General features: G+C 36.8%; 5 protein-coding genes across 8 annotated transcripts; 3 read left to right on the forward strand and 2 right to left on the reverse strand.

Moving 5' to 3' along the window:
• Positions 1-35: 35 nt before the first annotated feature.
• LOC18029686 (imidazole glycerol phosphate synthase hisHF, chloroplastic) lies at positions 36-4218 on the reverse strand. The gene is made up of 19 exons (XM_006413064.2): positions 4011-4218; positions 3826-3908; positions 3648-3742; positions 3334-3437; positions 3039-3208; positions 2822-2936; positions 2662-2713; positions 2539-2581; positions 2358-2456; positions 2137-2199; positions 1981-2043; positions 1811-1893; positions 1601-1709; positions 1447-1500; positions 1124-1211; positions 819-856; positions 634-739; positions 363-529; positions 36-280 (listed from the first exon to the last, which is right to left on the reverse strand). Exons 1-19 carry the CDS (start codon positions 4198-4200, stop codon positions 221-223), a joined length of 1782 nt encoding a protein of 593 aa, XP_006413127.1. The 5' UTR covers positions 4201-4218; the 3' UTR covers positions 36-220.
• A 2179-nt stretch (positions 4219-6397) lies between these two features.
• On the reverse strand, positions 6398-8046 carry LOC18029687 (mitogen-activated protein kinase kinase kinase 17). The gene has a single exon (XM_024148726.1). The coding sequence runs from the start codon at positions 7796-7798 to the stop codon at positions 6398-6400; it is 1401 nt and encodes a 466-aa protein (XP_024004494.1). The 5' UTR covers positions 7799-8046.
• A 3610-nt stretch (positions 8047-11656) lies between these two features.
• Positions 11657-12109, forward strand: LOC18029688 (stigma-specific STIG1-like protein 1). Its single transcript, XM_006413066.1, has one exon. The coding sequence runs from the start codon at positions 11657-11659 to the stop codon at positions 12107-12109; it is 453 nt and encodes a 150-aa protein (XP_006413129.1).
• Positions 12110-13168: 1059 nt separating this feature from the next.
• LOC18029689 (pyridoxal phosphate homeostasis protein) lies at positions 13169-15448 on the forward strand. 4 transcript variants are annotated; one of them, XM_006413068.2, is made up of 8 exons: positions 13169-13466; positions 13659-13725; positions 13842-13888; positions 14153-14240; positions 14340-14473; positions 14565-14663; positions 14834-14935; positions 15157-15437. In XM_006413068.2, the coding sequence occupies exons 1-7, from the start codon at positions 13245-13247 to the stop codon at positions 14909-14911; spliced, it is 735 nt and encodes a 244-aa protein (XP_006413131.1). In that variant the 5' UTR covers positions 13169-13244; the 3' UTR covers positions 14912-14935; positions 15157-15437. The 4 variants fall into 4 exon arrangements, with proteins under 4 accessions (XP_006413131.1, XP_006413130.1, XP_024005123.1 ...); XM_006413067.2 differs by lacking the exon at positions 15157-15437 and having other exon boundaries at positions 14834-15048; XM_024149355.1 differs by having other exon boundaries at positions 13177-13466; positions 14153-14473; positions 15157-15448.
• A 1578-nt stretch (positions 15449-17026) lies between these two features.
• Positions 17027-19678, forward strand: LOC18029690 (GDP-L-galactose phosphorylase 1). The gene is made up of 7 exons (XM_006413070.2): positions 17027-17635; positions 17721-17845; positions 17932-17991; positions 18110-18352; positions 18454-18639; positions 18743-18991; positions 19084-19678. The coding sequence occupies exons 1-7, from the start codon at positions 17524-17526 to the stop codon at positions 19441-19443; spliced, it is 1335 nt and encodes a 444-aa protein (XP_006413133.1). The 5' UTR covers positions 17027-17523; the 3' UTR covers positions 19444-19678.
• Positions 19679-19866: the final 188 nt, after the last annotated feature.

Consider the following 19866-nt stretch of genomic DNA (forward strand, 5'->3'; position numbering starts at 1 on the left):
ATGCTTTTTTATTGCCAAGGAAAAAAAAATTGACAAAAATTCATCTACTTTCGTCATGCAAAGGAATTATCATGGTCTCTACAAAAGGAAATCAGGAATCATTCAGAGATCTGTAAGAGCAGCTCCGATGGTTCCAACTTATGATAACTTACTGAAGATCGTGACATGTATTATGGTAACACTTGAACCGAATTGGTAATAATCCTTAAACCGGAAATGATCAGATCCTCACTTCTATGCCCTTCTCTAGTAAGTGCTCTTTCACAGATTGGATTGGTACCTTCAAACAAAATGGTATTACAATAATTACAAAACGAGGTATAGTTTTTACCAAAGGTTTCGAAGAGAACAAAAAAGGTTACCTCTTTCCGATGGAAAATGCCGGCAGCAAGCCCTGCAGATGCGTTTGTCTTCTCAAACACCTCGGAGAAATGTTCTGGGATGCCTGCTCCACTGCTTGCTATCACCGGTATGCCTACTGAGTCAGAGATGAGCTTTACTAAGTCTATGTCAAATCCTTTTCCTTGACCTGAGATTCGCAGATAAGAAAGCCATATCATAAGGAGAGCAAATTTTAGCAGACAAATGATCTTAAAATCTGAAAGACTTAAAGGCCTTTTTCAGTGTACTCACCATCACAGTCTATGCAGTTCAATAGTATTTCACCAGCACCTAATTCTTCAACCGCTTTTGCAAGCTCATACGCTCCAATAGGCCGACCTTCTCGTCCTCCACTGACCTTTTAGTTGAGAAACCAGTAATTAAGGAATGTGGCAAATCAATAAAAAATAATCTGCAAAGAGTGGCTGGAATTTTACCGTGCACTGATACCACGCATACTCTTCCCCATTTGGGCCTAACAACAGTAGATTAAGTCCGGGTTATTACATTTGTATGCAGATTTTTGGAGAGATTCTATTTAATGTGACTACTTTCTTTGTATGGTACAAAGAACTCAGGTACGAGGAAAAGATTTACACAAAACGAACCATAACATCTCCTTAGGAAATTAGAATTCTGATGATTATCTTAGCAATAAATGTCTGAGATGTAGCCAGCTTCCGTAATGTTCATTTAGACCATGACAAAGGAAATATAAAGAGAGGTGTAAAGACCGGCATACCTGGGTTAGTTAATCTGATGACCTTATATGGCACATCATCAGGATGGTTCACAAACACTCTACGAGGATCAATACTTACAACCACTGCCTGTGAAGAGAAAGACTCTGTCAATCAAGAGAAAATCTGCTTCCGATTTCACACAAAAATAAGGGAATATAACAAACAAGTATCTAAAAGCAGTCCAACAAATATTCACTATTACTCCATCTGTAACTAAGCTATTTATATCATTATGTAAAGGGACTACCATCCTATATTTCTGCAATTCTGAGGTTTAAATAAAACGAAGGCCAATTGTTCTGGACTCGGTAAAGAATTATACCTGGTTTCCATAAACTCTGGATATCTGTTCTAAACTACTTTTTCCGGTCTTCACCTACAAGAAAAACAAGAAAAGTGGATTAACTAATCCGTCCTTTATTAGATATTAGCATGAACAACAAATACGATCAATTGGACGGCAACTACAAGCTTACCCCTGATTTTATAAACTCTTCTGCAGCATAAACAGCGTCACTTCCAATGGAGATCTTATCAGCACCGGATCTGAAATACTCAGCAGCAACTTCCAAGCTAGAATAGTACCTGATCCAAAGTAAGTTGATATTAAATTGTTGTGGAGAATAAAAGTGCAATGTCCTCGCTGAAAAAAGGAAAGAAAGAAAGAGAAAACTCTGAATATGTACCTGCCGCTAGCATCTGTAAAATCTCTGATACCACCTCCGACAGTTAGTGGTACAAAGACATTCTCTGATGTGTACCTCAAAACCTATAAAGCATGTAAAGTGATCTAAATACAGGTAAGTACCGAAGTAAAAATTAAATTCTAATGAGAAAAAATAACAAATGTTGGTACCTGAATCATCGGCAAATCCCCTAAAGGAAAATCGCGGAATCCAGTTATGTTTAAAAAGCTAATCTGAAAACCCCAAGGCAGCATGGTTAAGAGCCAAACCAAATCTAAATTAAGAAATCATTGATCCACTAACATGATATTGCAACAAAAGCATACCTCATCTGCACCATCTTTGTAATACTGCCTAGCCAAATCCACAGGTTTGCCAAGGTTTCGAACCTGCACAAGAAATTTTAATAAGTTCAGAGCGATAATGATTACTCAACCTCAACACCTCTCAGGTGAGATATATCCGCATCATAAAAACATCTAAACACCAAAAATGTTTCACATTTTCACAAAGAACATACGAGAATGAAGCAATAATTTCAATAGACCTCGTTTTCGTTAGATTGCTCTCTCACATCATATTGGTCCCCTTTGGTTACTACAAGATCTCCTTTATCATTAGTCCTCACATCAAGACAAGCAATCACCTTAACACAAAAGAAAATCATTAGGAAAAACAATGCTGTGGAGGAGACAGGCTTCCGATGATAACAGGGACAAACTTATTACCCTCTTTGCAAGTTTTGAAGCCTTCCCTTCCATTGGCTTCTGTCTTCAAGTGAGATGTGGTTTCCATTAGACCAAAAAATCAGGAAGATTACATTATACATGTAAAGCTAGAGAGAAAGCTACCTGTGTTGAGATTTTGGATCCAAGAACCTTCTCAAGACGGAAAGCCCCACCTCTGAATATTTCCAGATTCTAAATTAGTACGATATTCCAATATGTGAATAGACTTTGAATAAGAGATGAAGGTATCAACCAAAAGAATGAGTAGACTAAAATTTCATACCCCCGCTCTTCTCTGGATGGAATTGCACTGCATGCACGTTTCCCCTTCTTATAGAAGATATAAAGGATTCACCATAGTTGCAGGTAGACGAAATCCATTCCTTGTTTTCATTTGACTACACAATAATAACAGAACAAAAATTTTAAAATGCACGTGGAAGAAGAGAAAGACAATGGCACATATACAAATTTGAGAGAAAAAGAAAAGATGAACATACCGGAATAGCTCGGTAGGAATGAACGAAATATACATGATGGCTTCCAACATCATCCAGAATTTCGGAATCCTTTCTCACTTGCAAAGCATTCCAGCCAATGTGGGGAACTCTTATATCAGCTGAAGAATCAAAGCGTCCAACTATTCCCGGTATCACACCAAGACCTTTGACTGACACAAATAGAACAGATGTATAAGTAGAAAATACACCATGAAAATATAATGTAGATTGTGATGAATGTATTGAAGGAAAGCTTCTAGAAGACATGACATGAAGAGTGGCAATAGAGCTAAACCTGGTCCGTTCTCCTCACTAGACTCGAATAGTAGTTGTAGCCCAAGACAAATACCTAGAAACGGACGGTCATTCTCGATATATTTGCACAAGGCTTCAGCCATCCTACAAACACCAAAGACACGAAAATCCGATATGAAGAACTATATAAGACACTGTTCACTGTAAGTTAAATATGCTTAAGCATGAGATGTGATTCCAAATTTGCTGGATTTGAAGAACTCTCTGAGCTCGGACAGTGAAAAGAAAGCGAATTCGTGCTAATAGATATACTGTCAATCAAAAGGGAAATCCACAGAGCTTAGTCATATTTACCCGGTTTTGTTAAGCACATCCATGGCGGGTGAAAACGCTCCAACGCCAGGAAAGATGAGGCGATCAGCATTCAGAATATCTCCCGGCGTTTGAACCTAACATTTCAAGTTCTCAAGTGTAAGAGATCACTACATTTTCCCAGGAATCAAAATGCGAAAAAAATGAGGAAAAATCTTACGTCTTTGATGCTGAACCCGAGATGACGAAGAGCATTGCGGATGCTCCGCACATTCCCGGCTCCGTAGTCAAGCAAAGTCACAACTACTCAGCCGAGAGACAAGAGGTAAAAAAGAAAGCTTTATGCCCCAATAAAAAAAAATACAAAATTGGATTAAGTAGAACACGAAAACCAATAGAAATTACCAGAGTCGGAGGTAGAAGATGCGCGAACGGAGATGCTTCTCGGAGATTTATATTTGAGATTAGCATTGCCAGGATTCTTCCTGGAGAGGAACAAAGAAGTCGGGGAAGAAGCGAAAATCGAAAAAGAAGAAGAAGAGAGATTTTGTCTCGAAGGGACGATGGACGAAAATGGCGCCGCCGTAACCTCCATTGATAGCAATTCACTGACTGCTTCGATTGCTAATTCAAAAGGTAGTCACTGGCACTTGTCAAGAGTCAAGAAGGACTAAACCACTCTGCTAACGACGTCGTTTTACTCGTGTAAGTAAGGTAGTCGGAAAAAAAAAGAGTGGGCCTCGAATTGGAACTATGAACTTCAATGGTGGGCCTAGGTTTCAATCTACACATATAATGTCTTCTAGCTTTCTCTTCCTTAACTTGAAGCCTTGAAGGTACCAAGCAACTTTTTTTTTTGTAACAAGGATACCAAGCAACTTCGTTGAACCAAACTAAGAGTAAGTTTTGGTGTTAGATTTTAAATACGATTACAACAGATTAATGATTACATAAATACAGACTACATAACATCAAAATCTACAAGTTCGATAACACATACATATTACGACATATGTCCCGGGCCATTTTAATACCATTTGTAGGAAGAAGAAAAAAAATCCTACCATTTTAATATTGGACTAGATAAAGGGTTAGGCTGGATCTATATAATAATACCCGGGCCATCCAATGGAAGGCATTAAAAATGAGCAAAACGCAAGGGGACAAAATAAGGTTTATGGAGTGTTACCTAAACATGTTACATTTTTACAAGACGTTATTTTAGTTTACAGAACGTCTGTATATTCAATTTTTTGTTATAGCCAATGTAGACTACGATCGATCGGTATTGGATTGCATAGCATATGCTTATATTGGTAACCTGAGAAAACAAACAGCTAGAAAAACTTAATAGACAGCTTCACCAAATAATTTGATATGCAACGCGTTACCTAACTGGCTATCTTACCGCGATTAATGTGGAAAATTGTGTATCAGAATTTTTTGATAAAGTTTAAGTTTATACATTTCTCCTCAAAAAAAATTTTTTTAAAAAAATCATTATTGAATGAGGCAGTCAAATTTGGACATTCACCACTTACGACTATTACAACTCCTTACTGAAACTAAAGGAAAAACAAAAAAAAAACAAATGATATGACAAGTAATATTGGTCGTGCTTGATGAAGTCATTACTACGTCAGCATTGAGTCCTCAGCTATTATCATCGACCCTTCACCGTGTCCCTCTTTGCATTAGAGATGAGAATCTTTTTACATAATATATATAAACAAACTTCTTCTACTTATCTTCATGTGATAATTTTTATTTTAGAGGTAAATTATATGTTAGAGCATTTCTATCGGGGTCTCTCGTATAGTTATTTACAATTGGAAACAAATAATTAATATTGAATCGTTTGAGTTTCTAGTAAAAAACCCCAAACAATTTATAAAAAAAAAAATTCCAGCCGTAGAATCTTTTTGAGAGATCCTCAACAGAATTGTTTTTAAACGGTTAGAAAAAAATTCATAATAACAGTATCGTAGTGAAGTAGAAGTTTAAAGAAAAAAAAAAAGAAGATATCATTGTTTTGTTTTATTTTATTCAGTTTGTTACATTATTCAGATAAATGTTTTAACGCTTTTAAAAGAGAAAAGTATAAATATAAAATAATCAGTAAGAAAACAATTGCACAATACATAATACATTTATACTAAGTGAAAGTAATTAGAGTTTTTGTCGACCAAATATTTTCTTTTATGCTAAGTGGTATTTTTAAATTGTTGTTTTTTGGATAAGTACGGGAGGAAAACAATACAATGTTTAGAAAGAAACGGTACCTAATAAATTGTACGACATTGACTTTAAAATATCAATTGATTTGTTAGGTATCGCCGTATAGGTGTCAAAGTGGGAATGTCCAAATGTTTTTTTAGGTAAAACACAAAAGTTGTATTAAACTGACTTTCGTCGGTACAATTTTTTTGGACCAGTTACATATTGAATTCGTCTATAGTCAATCTCATCTTGTAGAGTGGTTCTCTTCCTTAACCTCCATCAAGAGCACAAAGACTTCTGTTTCCAACTTTGAAAATGTAATGATCACAGATGTTACAAGAAATATGCACTGAATATCTATAGACCATAATAGTTTGATTTGTCGTTTCATCTATATGCAGTTATGCACAATAGTTCCTAAAACTAGTTAAAGCAACGCAATTCTACCGCAGATATATTCTATAACAATTAAAATAACAGCCTAAAATGATATAAGAACGCAATTATACGAAATTTATTTTGGCTACGAACCACCTATATATGCCGGTTGTTTATTAAGTATCCTTAAAAATTTATTGAGCAACCATATTGATCACAACAAATTGATTGTTAGGAACTTGGTCAATGAATAAAAGAATGAGCTCGCAATTTGACAGAAAATGTTTTTCTTTAGTCACATTATCATTACGAAACATTTTCTTCGTGGATACATTTCCATCTTCAACACTATAATAATAAAATGCAACTAAATTTCCATTAGTAGCAACATTATAGTAGAAATCATTAATGATGTCGTCAGAGGAATATTCCGAGAACAATCCGTCTTGATCCGATATCCAATCTTCAGCTCCTTCATTCGCTTGCGACGACGTCGTTTCTTCATCCCAAATCGCATTTTCGTAGCCGTCACCGACGCGTTTCTCGGTTTCTCCAAGTTCGTCGCCTCTCACTTGAATCCACTCTCCGTCGTCTACCATATTCCAATCGGGAACGCTTGAGAATTCCTTTCCGGCGAGTTTCTCGATTCGACCTGCCGGTGAATCCCGACAATCCGTGTAACCAGCCAAAATCTCTTCTTGATCCATCGAAATTGATTGACTTTTCGAGACTTCGCGTGAATCCCAGAATCGCTGATCCAGTACAGTGCTCGGAGAAGAAATCTTGTTCAGACAATCGCTAGATTGAGATTCTTCTTCGTCGTCGTCGTTGAGAAAAGGATGTTTAAGCAATTCTTCCACCGTCAACCTCTGTTTCGGATCTTTCTTAAAACAGTTAATCAGAAAGTCCTTACCTTTCTCCGATACCCACCCTGGAATCTCAGGCGACTCACCGGAGAACCCAATCGTATACATTGCAGCAACGACGTCGTTTAGCTCCGGCCAAGGGTTTGATCCAGTCATCATCTCGATCACCGTACACCCCAAAGTCCACACATCAGCTGGAAACCTCTGTTCCTCACCACGAGCAACCTCCGGCGCCATAAACGCCGGTGTACCTGAAAACTCCGACTCACCAACAGATTTAGCACAGCCCATGTCGGCGATTTTCAAAACGGCGCCGGTTTCTTCAACAAGCACATTCCGGCTTTTCAAGTCGCAGTGAACAATCCCTCTCTCGTGAAGATACATAAGACCCTTGAGAATCTGACTTGTGTATGACCTGATCGCCGGTTCCGGCAACTTCCCGCCGGAATTTTTGATCAAATCGTAAAGACTCCCGCCGGAAACGTACTCCATCAGAATATTGTAAACCAATCCGCCGTTCTCGCGCGTTAAACCAGAGCCTATGTACTTGACTATGTGAGGAGAGCTCAATGTAGACAAGATGGATTGCTCTTTCTGCAGGAACGCTGAGGAAGATGCGTTAGCGGATTTGACGGCGAAGATCTCACCGGAGCTTGAAATTGCTGTTGAGACGGTGGCTGTGGTGGAGCCTCGACCGATGATTGGTCCTCTTGTCCAATTGATCTCCATTGGAACAGAGCAAATAAAAAAACAGAGGAAATGTGAATCAAGAGGGATAAATGTGAATGATGAGGGATAAATGATCTGAGAGGTTTTAAATTGTCTAAGCAAATGGCTTATAGGAAGGTTATATATATAATGTATACAGATTTATTTAGGTGTGTGTGTGTGTTTTGGGTATGTAGAAGTGTGTGTATATGACTTTGGCATGGGGTTTTTGTTCAGAGTTCGGAGACGACATTCTTTATTTTTTTTTTTTTCTTGATTTCTTTTTCTCCGATTATTAAGTACCAATACTTTTAGCTTATCTTTCACTTTATCTATGTTTAGCAGTTGATTTCTGTTTACAACAGTTAAAATTTTATATTCAAAAGTCCAAGATAATTGAAAATTATGATAGACGTCACTTGGTCTGAGTTTTTGAGAATATTTAGCATGATTCACACCTCAATGACAACCAAACTTATTAGACTAGTCCAACTGGTAACTTAAGTATATTGCCTATATATACATGGATTTGTTGTGTCTCTTTATATTTATTTGTTGATTTTATTCAGTATTATATGAGTATTTTTTTAGTCTATACTATCCTAATGAGGATGGTATTGCGTTCACTGCAACATAATTGTGTGATTGAAAACTTGTCAAACAGCTGCATGTTGTTGAGTCATTCGTATTAATTAAATTTATAATGAATAATTTATTTTGTGAGTTAATTGCATTTAACACACTAACCTCACAAGATGCATACATATTTGGCAACGCACAGGTTCTGGCAGCATTTTCCATTTTGTGGGGCTATAAATCAAACGAGAGCGTGAAACAAGCCACGTGGCGGGAGATGAATGGGTAAAGACAGCTTTGACGGCATGAAGCCAGAGTGGACGGCGCCGTTACTTCTATTTGCCGATAACAAAATTTTAACGGAAAAAAATTAGTTAATTACTCGCGCGGAATAATCACGTGACGGTAGCGCTTGGATCAAATCAAATACAGACCAATTAACGTGGGAACGGCATTAATCCACCCTACTTAAAAAAGGATTTATTAACTCATCCACAGTTTAAAATGGGGTTAATTATTTGTTTTTGAGGCTGTAAAGTGAAAAAATGTGTGGACGAATCCAAATGTGAATGCGTATGATAATGTCTTTAATTAGAATGCAAGCTGGGAATATTTATTCGTCTTCGCTTTTGCTCCGAGAGGATACAGTTGGAGTTCAGAGTTTACTTTTCTTTTTTTCCGGTTATGTAACGAGTTAAATATAGAAGTATAGAACGCGGATTCATGCATGTGATTTGGACAAAGGTGTGTCAAGTTTGGGTATACATATATTTTTAACCTCAAAGATATTAATTATGAACACAACGCGTATTGCTTACTATTTACTATTTCATGTGAGGGCAGGTTTACATTAATTTTTTGATTTGACTCATTTTTATCATTAAGACCCTTTTACGAAACAATACTTGCTGATTTATACTACTTTGGTTTATAAGTAGCATGTGAAGATGGCTCCTATCAATTGAATCATGAAATAGAATATATAAACTCATCAAAGCTAATTTGAATCGTCTCTTGGATCATTAATTAGATATATGATCATCCATTGAATTAATGGCAATGTGGGTTCAAAACCAAAGTAGATGGTGAACTGAAGGGACAAGCTACGAACGAACCTCTAAACGTTCTATCTTAAGTTAAAATAGAACATACAAAAAAAGGAGATTTTGTGGTAAATCATACTCAGAAGTTCAAAACCAATACTAAAAGCAAAAAAGAAAGCAAAAAAAAAAAAAACGCAATACTAGAATATAAATCAATAAGAAAAACACTAAAACAAATCGCAAATCATGCGGAAATTGACCAAGATGAACAATTGCAAAATACTCAAATAGAAGATTAGTTATGGTTGAGTTTCGTCAATCAGCAAAGCTTAACAGCAACAAATAGCCCATTATAAATATAATTATGAAAATATTTGAGCTTTGATTTATAAATCAGATTTTAACGATTGGGGCATCGATATGGGCCTTCATAGAAGTAACAAAAAGGGCTCCTCTTCACTCTCGTAATGAGAGAGACACAGCAAACCAAAAAAATTGTTTTTGGCACAACGTTTAAATTAATCTAATATATTAAGGCTGGATGTCTGTATATCGTATTCAATTATGAAGAAATTTACAGATCTCGTATAAGCGTACGCGTGGTTTGATAATAACCATGAAATAGAAAATATGTGGATACGGTATAATTCGTAGATGTCAAAATACGGCCAAAAGAAGAATGATGTTGACTTTTTGTAACTGTATTCTTTGGTACTCTGTTTCAGCATGCGTTAGCAAATTAAAAGAGAGAAGAATGATGTTGACTTTTGTGACGTAAAGTTGAGTCTGTGTAACAAATGCGAGAAAAGAGTTGACTACTTGACTTCCTGGGCTCTCGGAATCATCCTTTTCAAAAGATTGCGATTACATCCGGAAATGTAGATATAATGTAAATTTCAAAATTGCAATAACATGTAAGAAAATAACTTTAAATTTCAATGATGTATATATTTCGTATTCATCACTAAAATATATTCTAAAACGTGAATGATGAAATTGAGTCAAAAACTAACAATCATGTCGTGTCAAGAAGAGGGTATGTTAACTTCCTCTCTTCAAATCTTCTACAATACTTAACGTAAAACTGCATGCATACTCTTTTTTATTCTTAATCTTCATTGAACTTTCATCTTTCCCATTTGTATAATGCTGGCTGATTAGATTACAAGGAGTAACGAGTTTTGGTACAGAAGTTACAGCTGGCTTGTGGAATAATTTTTGCCTATATTAGAACTATGAGATCAATGTTTCTTGGTTCTCACATCTAACAAAATCAATTTAAAATAAAATAAAATGAAATAACAAAAATAAGTTAAAAGAATGGACGCCTTTGCTTCTCCTTTCAAATTGCCTGAATTGCCTCTAGTTCTGGTCCCATGGGGCGATGAATTCATGAACTATGTAGTTTATTATTCATTTGCATTAATTATCAGTTGCGGTAATAAACCATTTAGCTTTTGGTCTAAATGCTTATAGTTGATCTTAAGTATAATTATGCCTAATGCCTTAGGCCGACTAAAGAAATTTGTTGAACCTAACAAAGATCATGCAACTTCTTATGATTTCCTCAATATATTTCCAAATGGTTTGAGATAATAATAAACTACTAGTAGTCAGCTGTCATGTCTGATGAAGGATACGTGTGAATGGATTTTTATGAGATATATTCATAAAATAGATCCCATTTAAGTTGATTAGATAATTTTGTAGAATCAAGATGATAATATATAGTAGTAGGCTACTAGTCTTTCTGACACAAGTTTGTGTGATGTTAAGTCATTTCAAAATTATAATGGAGATCGAATGCATGAATATGGCTTTGAATAGTGTTTGCATATGTTTAGTTTGTGTTTGCGTTTATATCTGTTATACTTGTGTATATATGTATATATGTATATATTTTTTTGTATCTCTTCCTTTTTTTATTGGTAAAAGCCTACCCGCACGCAACATAACAATGTACATGCACATAGTTTGTATTCCTACATACTTCCTTTCTTCTTCAATTATGTGTATCTATCTCAAAAGAAATATATACTCATAAAAATAACTAAACTCAAACGGGAAAGGAAAATCTAATCAACTTTTTCACCGCATTTTCTGCGTCAACTCTACTCGACGACAACTATAAAATCCTAAATCCACCCTCTTCTTCCTTCTTATCAATTTCAACAATCTATCTCTCTCTGTGTGTCTCTAAGAAGAAAAAAGGAAAAAAATATCTCTCTTTCCCTCAAACAAACCCAAAGATCAAAAGAAAATGGCCATCGTAAAGCTACTCGTGACCATCGCAATAACAACCGCAATCACAATCGCAATCATCACCACCAGAACCAGCACCACCACCGTGGAGTACACGAGCTTTGGTGCACCAGCTGCGCCAACTTTAAGGCCGAGTCGTTTCTTGGCTCAGAAGGAAGTAGGCGAGCGAAACCCTAACGCGGCGGACCATTGCCACAAGAACCCTGAGATATGTAGCCTATACGGAGGCGGAGGAAGCAACTCGACAGTGACATGCTGCAACAACAAGTGCATAGACGTGGCCAGTGACGACAAGAACTGTGGTGCGTGTAAGAACAAATGCAAGTTCTCACAGACGTGTTGTCGTGGCCAATGCGTTTACTTGGCTTACGACAAACGCCATTGTGGACAATGTAACCATGCGTGTGAGCTCGGCGAGTTCTGCGTCTATGGACTCTGTAACTACGCGTGATCGATCCATCACGCCAGAGGGGCGTTTACTATACTAAGTACTAACAACGAATTAATCCAAAGTCTATTATATACAAGGGTGCACAATTATTATTTACATTGTGTCCAATTAATTAAATAAGTGGGTGAATCCCATTATGTTTTTGAAGAAGTACATACACTGATACAAGAAACGGTTTTGAGGAACATCCAATTATGTCGTGAAATAGGTCTGTATGTATACATATAAACACAATTATATCTGCAAATTTTGATTTTAACATGAACGTCTTTTAATTAGGAAAAGAAAAACAAATGGTGTATATAGTCGGTTTAAAATAAATGTCTCTCCGTTGTGGATGGTCAAGTGAAAAAAATGATATATGCAGTGAGGTAATCGAATTCTGTCATCATTCACAAAACATCACTTATCTGTTTTATGAAAAAAATGGTGTACATCTTTCTCGATATTTACTATAACTCATCATCTCATAGGAGAGTCACTAATGCAAAGAAACATATCAAACAAGAAAGTAAAACAGATTTACATACGACAATCTAAAACACAGATACGACCGGCCGGTGAAGAATATCCCAAACAACGACCGACACTACAGAAATTTATAAGAGATTTATAAAGACAATAAAGAACTTTGAAGCCTCAATATCGATTTTGTGGAAGGGAGGCAAATCTAAGTGATGACCTTATTATTTGATCTTCATTATCCGGTTTCTTTCACCATAGTATTATCTATATAAAGGTTCATTGACTTCATTTTTAGTATATTGATTCTGAGTAACATTTATTAACCGATAAAGATTAAGAAATTGTTTTGGAAATTACCTCTCCGCAGTATTACAGGGTTTACACATAAACTGTTGAAGTTTTGGCGGTAAAAAAAAATCCAATAGTAGACGTTTAAAAGATGAATTTATAATCTTCATTTTTTCCAATTTATTTACTTATTCTTACCGTGACTGACCCAAAAAAGAAAATTATTATTAACGTGAAAAATATTGCAACGTCATGTGGAGTGTGTGGACCGTGAGTTATGAATTTATTTCCCCACAAATAAATCACGTGAGAAAATAAGTGACCGGACAAAAACTTTAATCCCGGGGGACAAAAAAACGATTTGCCTGTAAAGCGATTGGCGATGGCAGCTCCTGCGGTGGAGGCAACCGCCGCAACTGCGTTACGGTCTGTCATTCGAAGGGCTCGAAAGGCGGCGGAGCATGTAGGAAGAGACCCGGAGCGGGTAAGGGTCGTTGCTGTCTCCAAGACTAAACCCGTCTCTCTTATCCGCCAAATCTACGACGCTGGTCACCGTTGCTTCGGCGAGAATTACGTTCAAGAATTCATCGACAAAGCTCCACAGGTTCTTCACTCTCTCCAATCCTCGCTCACGAAATCATCTACGATTCTCAGTGTTGTGAATCTTTTATAGTTACTCATTTCAAAATCCGAATCCAAATAGTTTAGTTCTTGGAAGGAAAATCTCGTGCTCATTGTTTTTGGTTTTGTGCTTTGATGCTAACGAGCTTCTCGTTAATCTTTTGTTGATATTCAGCTCCCCGAAGATATAGAGTGGCATTTCGTGGGACATTTACAGAGCAACAAAGCCAAAACGCTACTGGGTGTGACTTAGTTCCCAATTCTTGAATTATTGAATCTCCAGGTTTTCTCGAGTGCATTGATTCTATTGATTTAGGGGTTAAGCGAAAGTGAAAGTCTTTTGATTGAATATTTGCAGCTAAAGTCCCAAACTTGGCAATGGTTGAAGGTGTAGATGGCGAAAAGGTGACTTAACTTTCGCTCACTACGCACTTGTTTGATTAGATTCTTCAAGGACTTACAAGAAAACTTGGATATGTAGATGTTCTGTATATTAGTTCGTGAAATTTTCTTTGCATAGATTTTCAGATTAAGAAAACAGCAGATTAGAATGATGAGAAATCAATAACTGGTCACAGATTTGTCGTGTGTAGCCTCCCAAATTCATTTCTTTTGGGATGAATGTTATTTTGGTGAAATCACTTGGGATTTGTCTTTCTCGATTCACAGGTAGCAAATCATCTAGATCGAGCAGTTTCAAGTCTTGGGAGACATCCACTAAAGGTTTTGGTCCAAGTGAACACAAGCGGAGAAGCTTGTGAGTATATTACCACCGAGTTCTCGTCCCGTAAATTGATTTCTTTCTCCGGCTTCATCCAATGGCTATCTGTTTGTTTGTTCCTGAAAACTGATGCAGCTAAATCTGGAATCGAACCTTCTAGTGTTGTAGAGCTAGCAAGACATGTGAAAATGCACTGTCCGAATCTTGTATTCTCCGGATTAATGACTATTGGAATGCCTGACTATACGTCTACTCCACAGAACTTCAGAGTATGTTACTGGATCTACTCTATTGTTACACAACCACAACATACAAAGGCTTATTCTGTTTATTCTTTTCCCCTCCATACGACTGGGCCAGACACTTACAAACTGTAGAGCTGATGTCTGCAAGGCACTTGGAATGTCTGAGGATCAATTTGAACTGTCTATGGGCATGTCAGGTGACTTCGAGCAAGCGGTAATATCTTTGTCTCTCTCTCTCTCTCTCTCTTTTATAACAATACTGAAAATGCAACCATTCTGAACATTGAATCATTTAAATGTGTTCTCACCTTCTTCTGAGGGACTGACTATAAATGTGGAAGATGATCTTTGACTGGGCTTTTCTTTAAACTTATGGAGCTGCAGATTGAGATGGGAAGCACCAATGTGAGGGTTGGTTCCACCATTTTCGGACCAAGAGATTACCCCAAAAAACCAACTTAGCTACTGTTGCTCAAATCACTTATTGTAAGAATTTATGTATAATGTTTCTTTTGTCGATTGTCAGAAATATAATAAGTAATTCTTTTGTGATTAAATAATGTGTATTCACAAGTTACTCCATAGAAATCAACACATTTTGGCTAAGTTATTCTATTTTGTTGATTTTTCCGTAAAATGGTTTTTTGTTTTCCATTGATATTAATGTGCAGTAACGATATCTTTTTTTTTTTTTTTTAATTTCTCAGTGCGATAGAAATTCAGAGTTATATATGAAATAATTGAGATCTTTGGAATATGGTGAAAAAAAAGGAAAAAGATTGAAACAATCAAACAAAGTAACAAACGGCAGTGGAAGGCGGGCGTCGAATGGTAGAGATAATGGACCACTGAATTATGTGGTTCAAGAGCAATATCCCATTCCTTAGATTCCGAATCTTGTACTCTGGTTTTCCCTTGTTTCTTTTTCTTTTGCTCATTTGTAATATTGTGTGACATAAAAAAACAAAAGCCCTCCAAAAAGCTATGGTCAAAAACTATTCCCTATTAATTTTTTAATATCTTGACTTTGGCAAAACATCGACCCAACGATGGTCCTCATTGTACTGGGCCTTGCCGTAATTGCTACGACCACACAGCATCCCATGAAAAAAATGTGACCATAAAATGTTAAAATGTATTATCTAGAAAGACAATTTAAAATAACAGTATCTTCATTGGTTCAAACAAAATCATAATAATGTTCTCTGATTTTTCTTTTGGGTTAAAATGTTCTCTGACTTATTGTATTGATAAACATTTCTTTTTGTAAAGTGGCATAACATATGAAATGAGATGACTGATGACGACATAAGAAACCCATGCCGCATGAACTCTATACCTTAGTAGATTTGATTCTACATATCCTCTATATCTTAATGGGTTTGCTTGCCACCTCGTATTTACATGCAGCAAACTACTGTTTTAACAAGTTTTAATTGTACATTTATCGAGTTTTTTTTTCTTCTATTTTGATTTGTCATGGTTTCTAATATTGAATATTTATGTTCGTCTCGGATGGTGAATTGGTGATTTAAACCATTAAAATTATATACCAGTTATACTCCCTCCGTTTCATAATAAGTGTCGTTTTAAATTTCATTTTTTGTTTCAAAAAGAATATTATTCTGTATTTTCAATGTAACTTTTTACTCTTATTTCCTTTTTTGTCCTTTATTTAAAGATAATAATCTTTGTAATTAAATGTTATAAAAGCATATCAATTAGGGGTATATTTGTATATTTTATTAATTTCTTAATTTGTGTGAAATGTGTCAATGACACTTATTATGAAACGGAGGAAGTAATTATCTTTTTGTTGTTCAAAATTTTTTTGTTGTTTTGTTTAACTCATATATCTTCCATTGTGTAAACTTTTTCGTAACCGTAAAATTTGTAGACGACTAAACTGAAACTTTGAAATAAAACCAATTTGGTCACGTTTAGTGTTTTACATCAAGCTGCAAACTATTACATATTCATGGATGAACATTAACCAAAAATCTTTTATATTTATATGTATAATGCTTGTACAACCGATCATCATGATTCTGTGAATAAAAACAATTATCTTTCATAAATATGGTATAAAATACAAAAAAATTTGTATCGTTAATTTTTATAGTGCATATAACAGTGTTTTCTGTGGATTTATTTTTTGTGTTTTCATGATCTGCATAAAGTTATAGTTAAGATTATATTTTTTTGAAAAAATCATAGTAAAATATATTTTAGTGATAATATAAAGAAACATAGGATAATAAAACTAATACTTTGGTAACTAGTTAGGAAAAATAATTAAGCTAAGATTATAATTTTAAATAGATTTCCCAAAATACAAATATATTTTAGTGATAATATAACATAGAGGACAATATTTTGGTAACCAATTAGACATGGTAATTTAGAAAAAAACCAAAAGAAAGACCTAAAGAACTTCACGTCCGAACTCCGAATCACAACCACAAAAAAAAAGAGAGAGAAAGGAAAAAAGTCATATAAATACATTTTGTGTCGTTTCTCTTCTCTGGTTCACTCATCTTCTATCTATTTAAAGCCATTCAATTTCCCAAAACACACTATCAGCACCAAAACACCTCAAACCCCAAAAAAAAAAAAAAGGAAACTCTAATTGAAACCCACATCTAAAGATCTCTCCTTCTCCGTTTTCTATTTCGTTTTCTCCGTAGATTCTGCTGTTTTGAGTGTCGGGTTCGTTTTCACTTCCATCTTCTCCGGCTTCCGATTTCCAAAAAAACTCCGGGGAATAGGTGGTCGGCATCACGGCTATACACGGGATATCTCGGGGTGTTAGCTCTCATGTCCATATAGTCCGACGCAAGGGTTGCTTAATCGAGACTAATCCTTTGCCGCACGGAGGACGTGGAGCTCTGCCGTCTGAAGGCGGCAGCCCTTCCGATCTCCTCTTTCTAGCCGGAGGCGGTCTTTTCTTTTCCATTAGTTTTTAGGATTTAGGGTCGTAGAGCCTTTTTATTTCTTTTTCCTTTTTTGTTGTTAAATCGCGCTTGGGGGAGAGAAAAATTTGGTCTTTTGCTATTCGAATTCTTCTTTTGAGAATGTTATCAATCAAGAGGGTTCCGACCGTCGTGTCGAATTACCAGAAGGATGAGGCGGCGGATGAATCCGTCGGCTGTGGCCGGAATTGCCTCGGAGCTTGTTGCATTAACGGTACGTGTTGAAGCTGATTCGTCTATTTTCTCCTTCTTCTTAAAGTTGTCTGTTTGATTCATCTTCTGTCGATGTGTTTGTTCAGGGGCAAGGCTTCCGTTGTATGCCTGCAAAAAACTGGAAAAATCCGGCGCCGGAGAGAAGCTGGTCATCAGCCATGAAGCTAGAGAGCCTCCGGTGGCTTTTCTCGAGTCCCTCGTTCTCGGAGAGGTACATCATATATCCATAGAGAACTGATTTGCTATTCTGATTGTGAATTGAGTCTGAACATTATACTATCAATTCTTATGTTTCAGTGGGAGGATAGGTTCCAAAGAGGACTCTTTCGCTATGATGTCACCGCTTGTGAAACCAAAGTAATTCTCTATATACCTTGTTTGATCTCTAAAGCAATCTAATGATGTTTGGTTGCTGCTGAGGAATCCGAAATCTGTTTCACATTGTTCTGAAGTTTGCTTCTTTTGTTTGTTGTAGGTCATCCCGGGGAAGTATGGTTTCGTTGCTCAGCTAAACGAGGGTCGTCACCTTAAGAAGAGGCCAACCGAGTTCCGTGTAGATAAGGTTTTGCAGTCCTTTGATGGCAACAAATTCAACTTCACTAAAGTTGGCCAAGAAGAGCTCCTCTTCCAGTTTGAAGCTGGCGAAGATGGCGAGGTTCAGTTCTTCCCATGCATGCCTCTTGACGCTGAGAATTCTCCCAGTGTTGTTGCCATCAATGTAAAGAATCTGCGCAGAGACCTTGGCTTGTGTTTTCTTTCTTGGTAATCGATAGTACATGTTTATCGAGCAAAAGATTGATTCTTTATTGTGTTTAACAGGTTAGTCCGATCGAGTACGGGCATGTGCTGCTGATACCTCGTGTTCTTGACTGCTTGCCTCAGAGGATCGATCACAAAAGCCTTTTGCTTGCAGTTCACATGGCTGCTGAGGCCGCTAATCCTTACTTCAGACTCGGTTACAACAGCTTGGGTGCTTTTGCCACTATCAACCATCTTCACTTTCAGGTATACTCGATTGTTGCCTGAGCATAACTCCTTCTTCACTGGCTCTTATCTAACAAGATGACTTGTTCTGATCGTTTTGGTGGTGATTTATTTTTGGAAACAGGCATATTACTTGGCCATGCCTTTCCCATTAGAGAAAGCTCTTTCCAAGAAGATGATTACCACTGTTAGTGGTGTGAAAATCTCCGAGCTTCTGAATTACCCTGTCAGAAGTCTTCTCTTTGAAGGTGGAAACTCTATGCAAGACCTATCGGATACTGTATCAGATGCCTGCGTCTGCCTCCAGAACAACAACATTCCTTTCAACATTCTCATCTCTGATTGTGGAAGGCAGATCTTCTTGATGCCACAGGTATAACTTTAGCTGACAAACCATTGGCATCATAACGGATTTTGAATCCATGGAATAAAAGTAAATAACAGCTTGAACGTGTAAAATTGCAGTGTTACGCAGAGAAACAGGCTCTAGGTGAAGTAAGCCCGGAGGTGTTGGAAACGCAAGTGAACCCAGCTGTGTGGGAGATAAGTGGTCACATGGTGCTGAAGAGGAAAGAGGATTACGAAGGAGCTTCAGAGGAGAACGCATGGAGGCTCCTTGCAGAAGCTTCTCTGTCAGAGGAAAGGTTTAAGGAGGTTAATGATCTCATCTTTGAAGCCATAGGTTGTAGTAACCAAGAGGAGGAGCTTGAAGGAACCATAGTCCACCAGCAAAGCCCAAGTGGTAGTGTTAACCAGAAAAGCAACCGAACCCATGGAGGTCCCATCACGAACGGGACTGCCTCTGAGTGCCTTGTCCTTCAGTGAACAACCGTGGCTAGGTGGCTTTTATGTATAATTAGAGTCTCTATTGCATAAATAAGCAAACTCTACTGGTAGTTGCATTTGAAGTTTCTTGGTCTTCTTTTATGATGGTTGTGGGTATTTTGTGCCCTAGACTTGCTGGCTCTTTTTCTTTTATTATAAGCGTTTGTGATGAAGATATTTATGTTCTTCACGATGATGATTATGTTTATATAAATTTGAACAATTTGTAGTATGTCTTCTTTCTCTTTTTTTTTTTTTGGACTTCCGATAGATATGTCCAAGCTGTACCAGCTGATTACTTGCCATAAAAGAAAGCTCGAGATAGTTGGTAGTTTATCTTCAGCTCAAGATAATACGACACAAAACTTGTCGTACCGAACTACGAGAAAAGCAATGTCAAAAACCTTCGATTATCTTGAGCTG

This window comes from Eutrema salsugineum, unplaced genomic scaffold (assembly GCF_000478725.1).
Source record: "Eutrema salsugineum unplaced genomic scaffold, Eutsalg1_0 scaffold_1, whole genome shotgun sequence".
Lineage (NCBI taxonomy): Eukaryota > Viridiplantae > Streptophyta > Magnoliopsida > Brassicales > Brassicaceae > Eutrema > Eutrema salsugineum.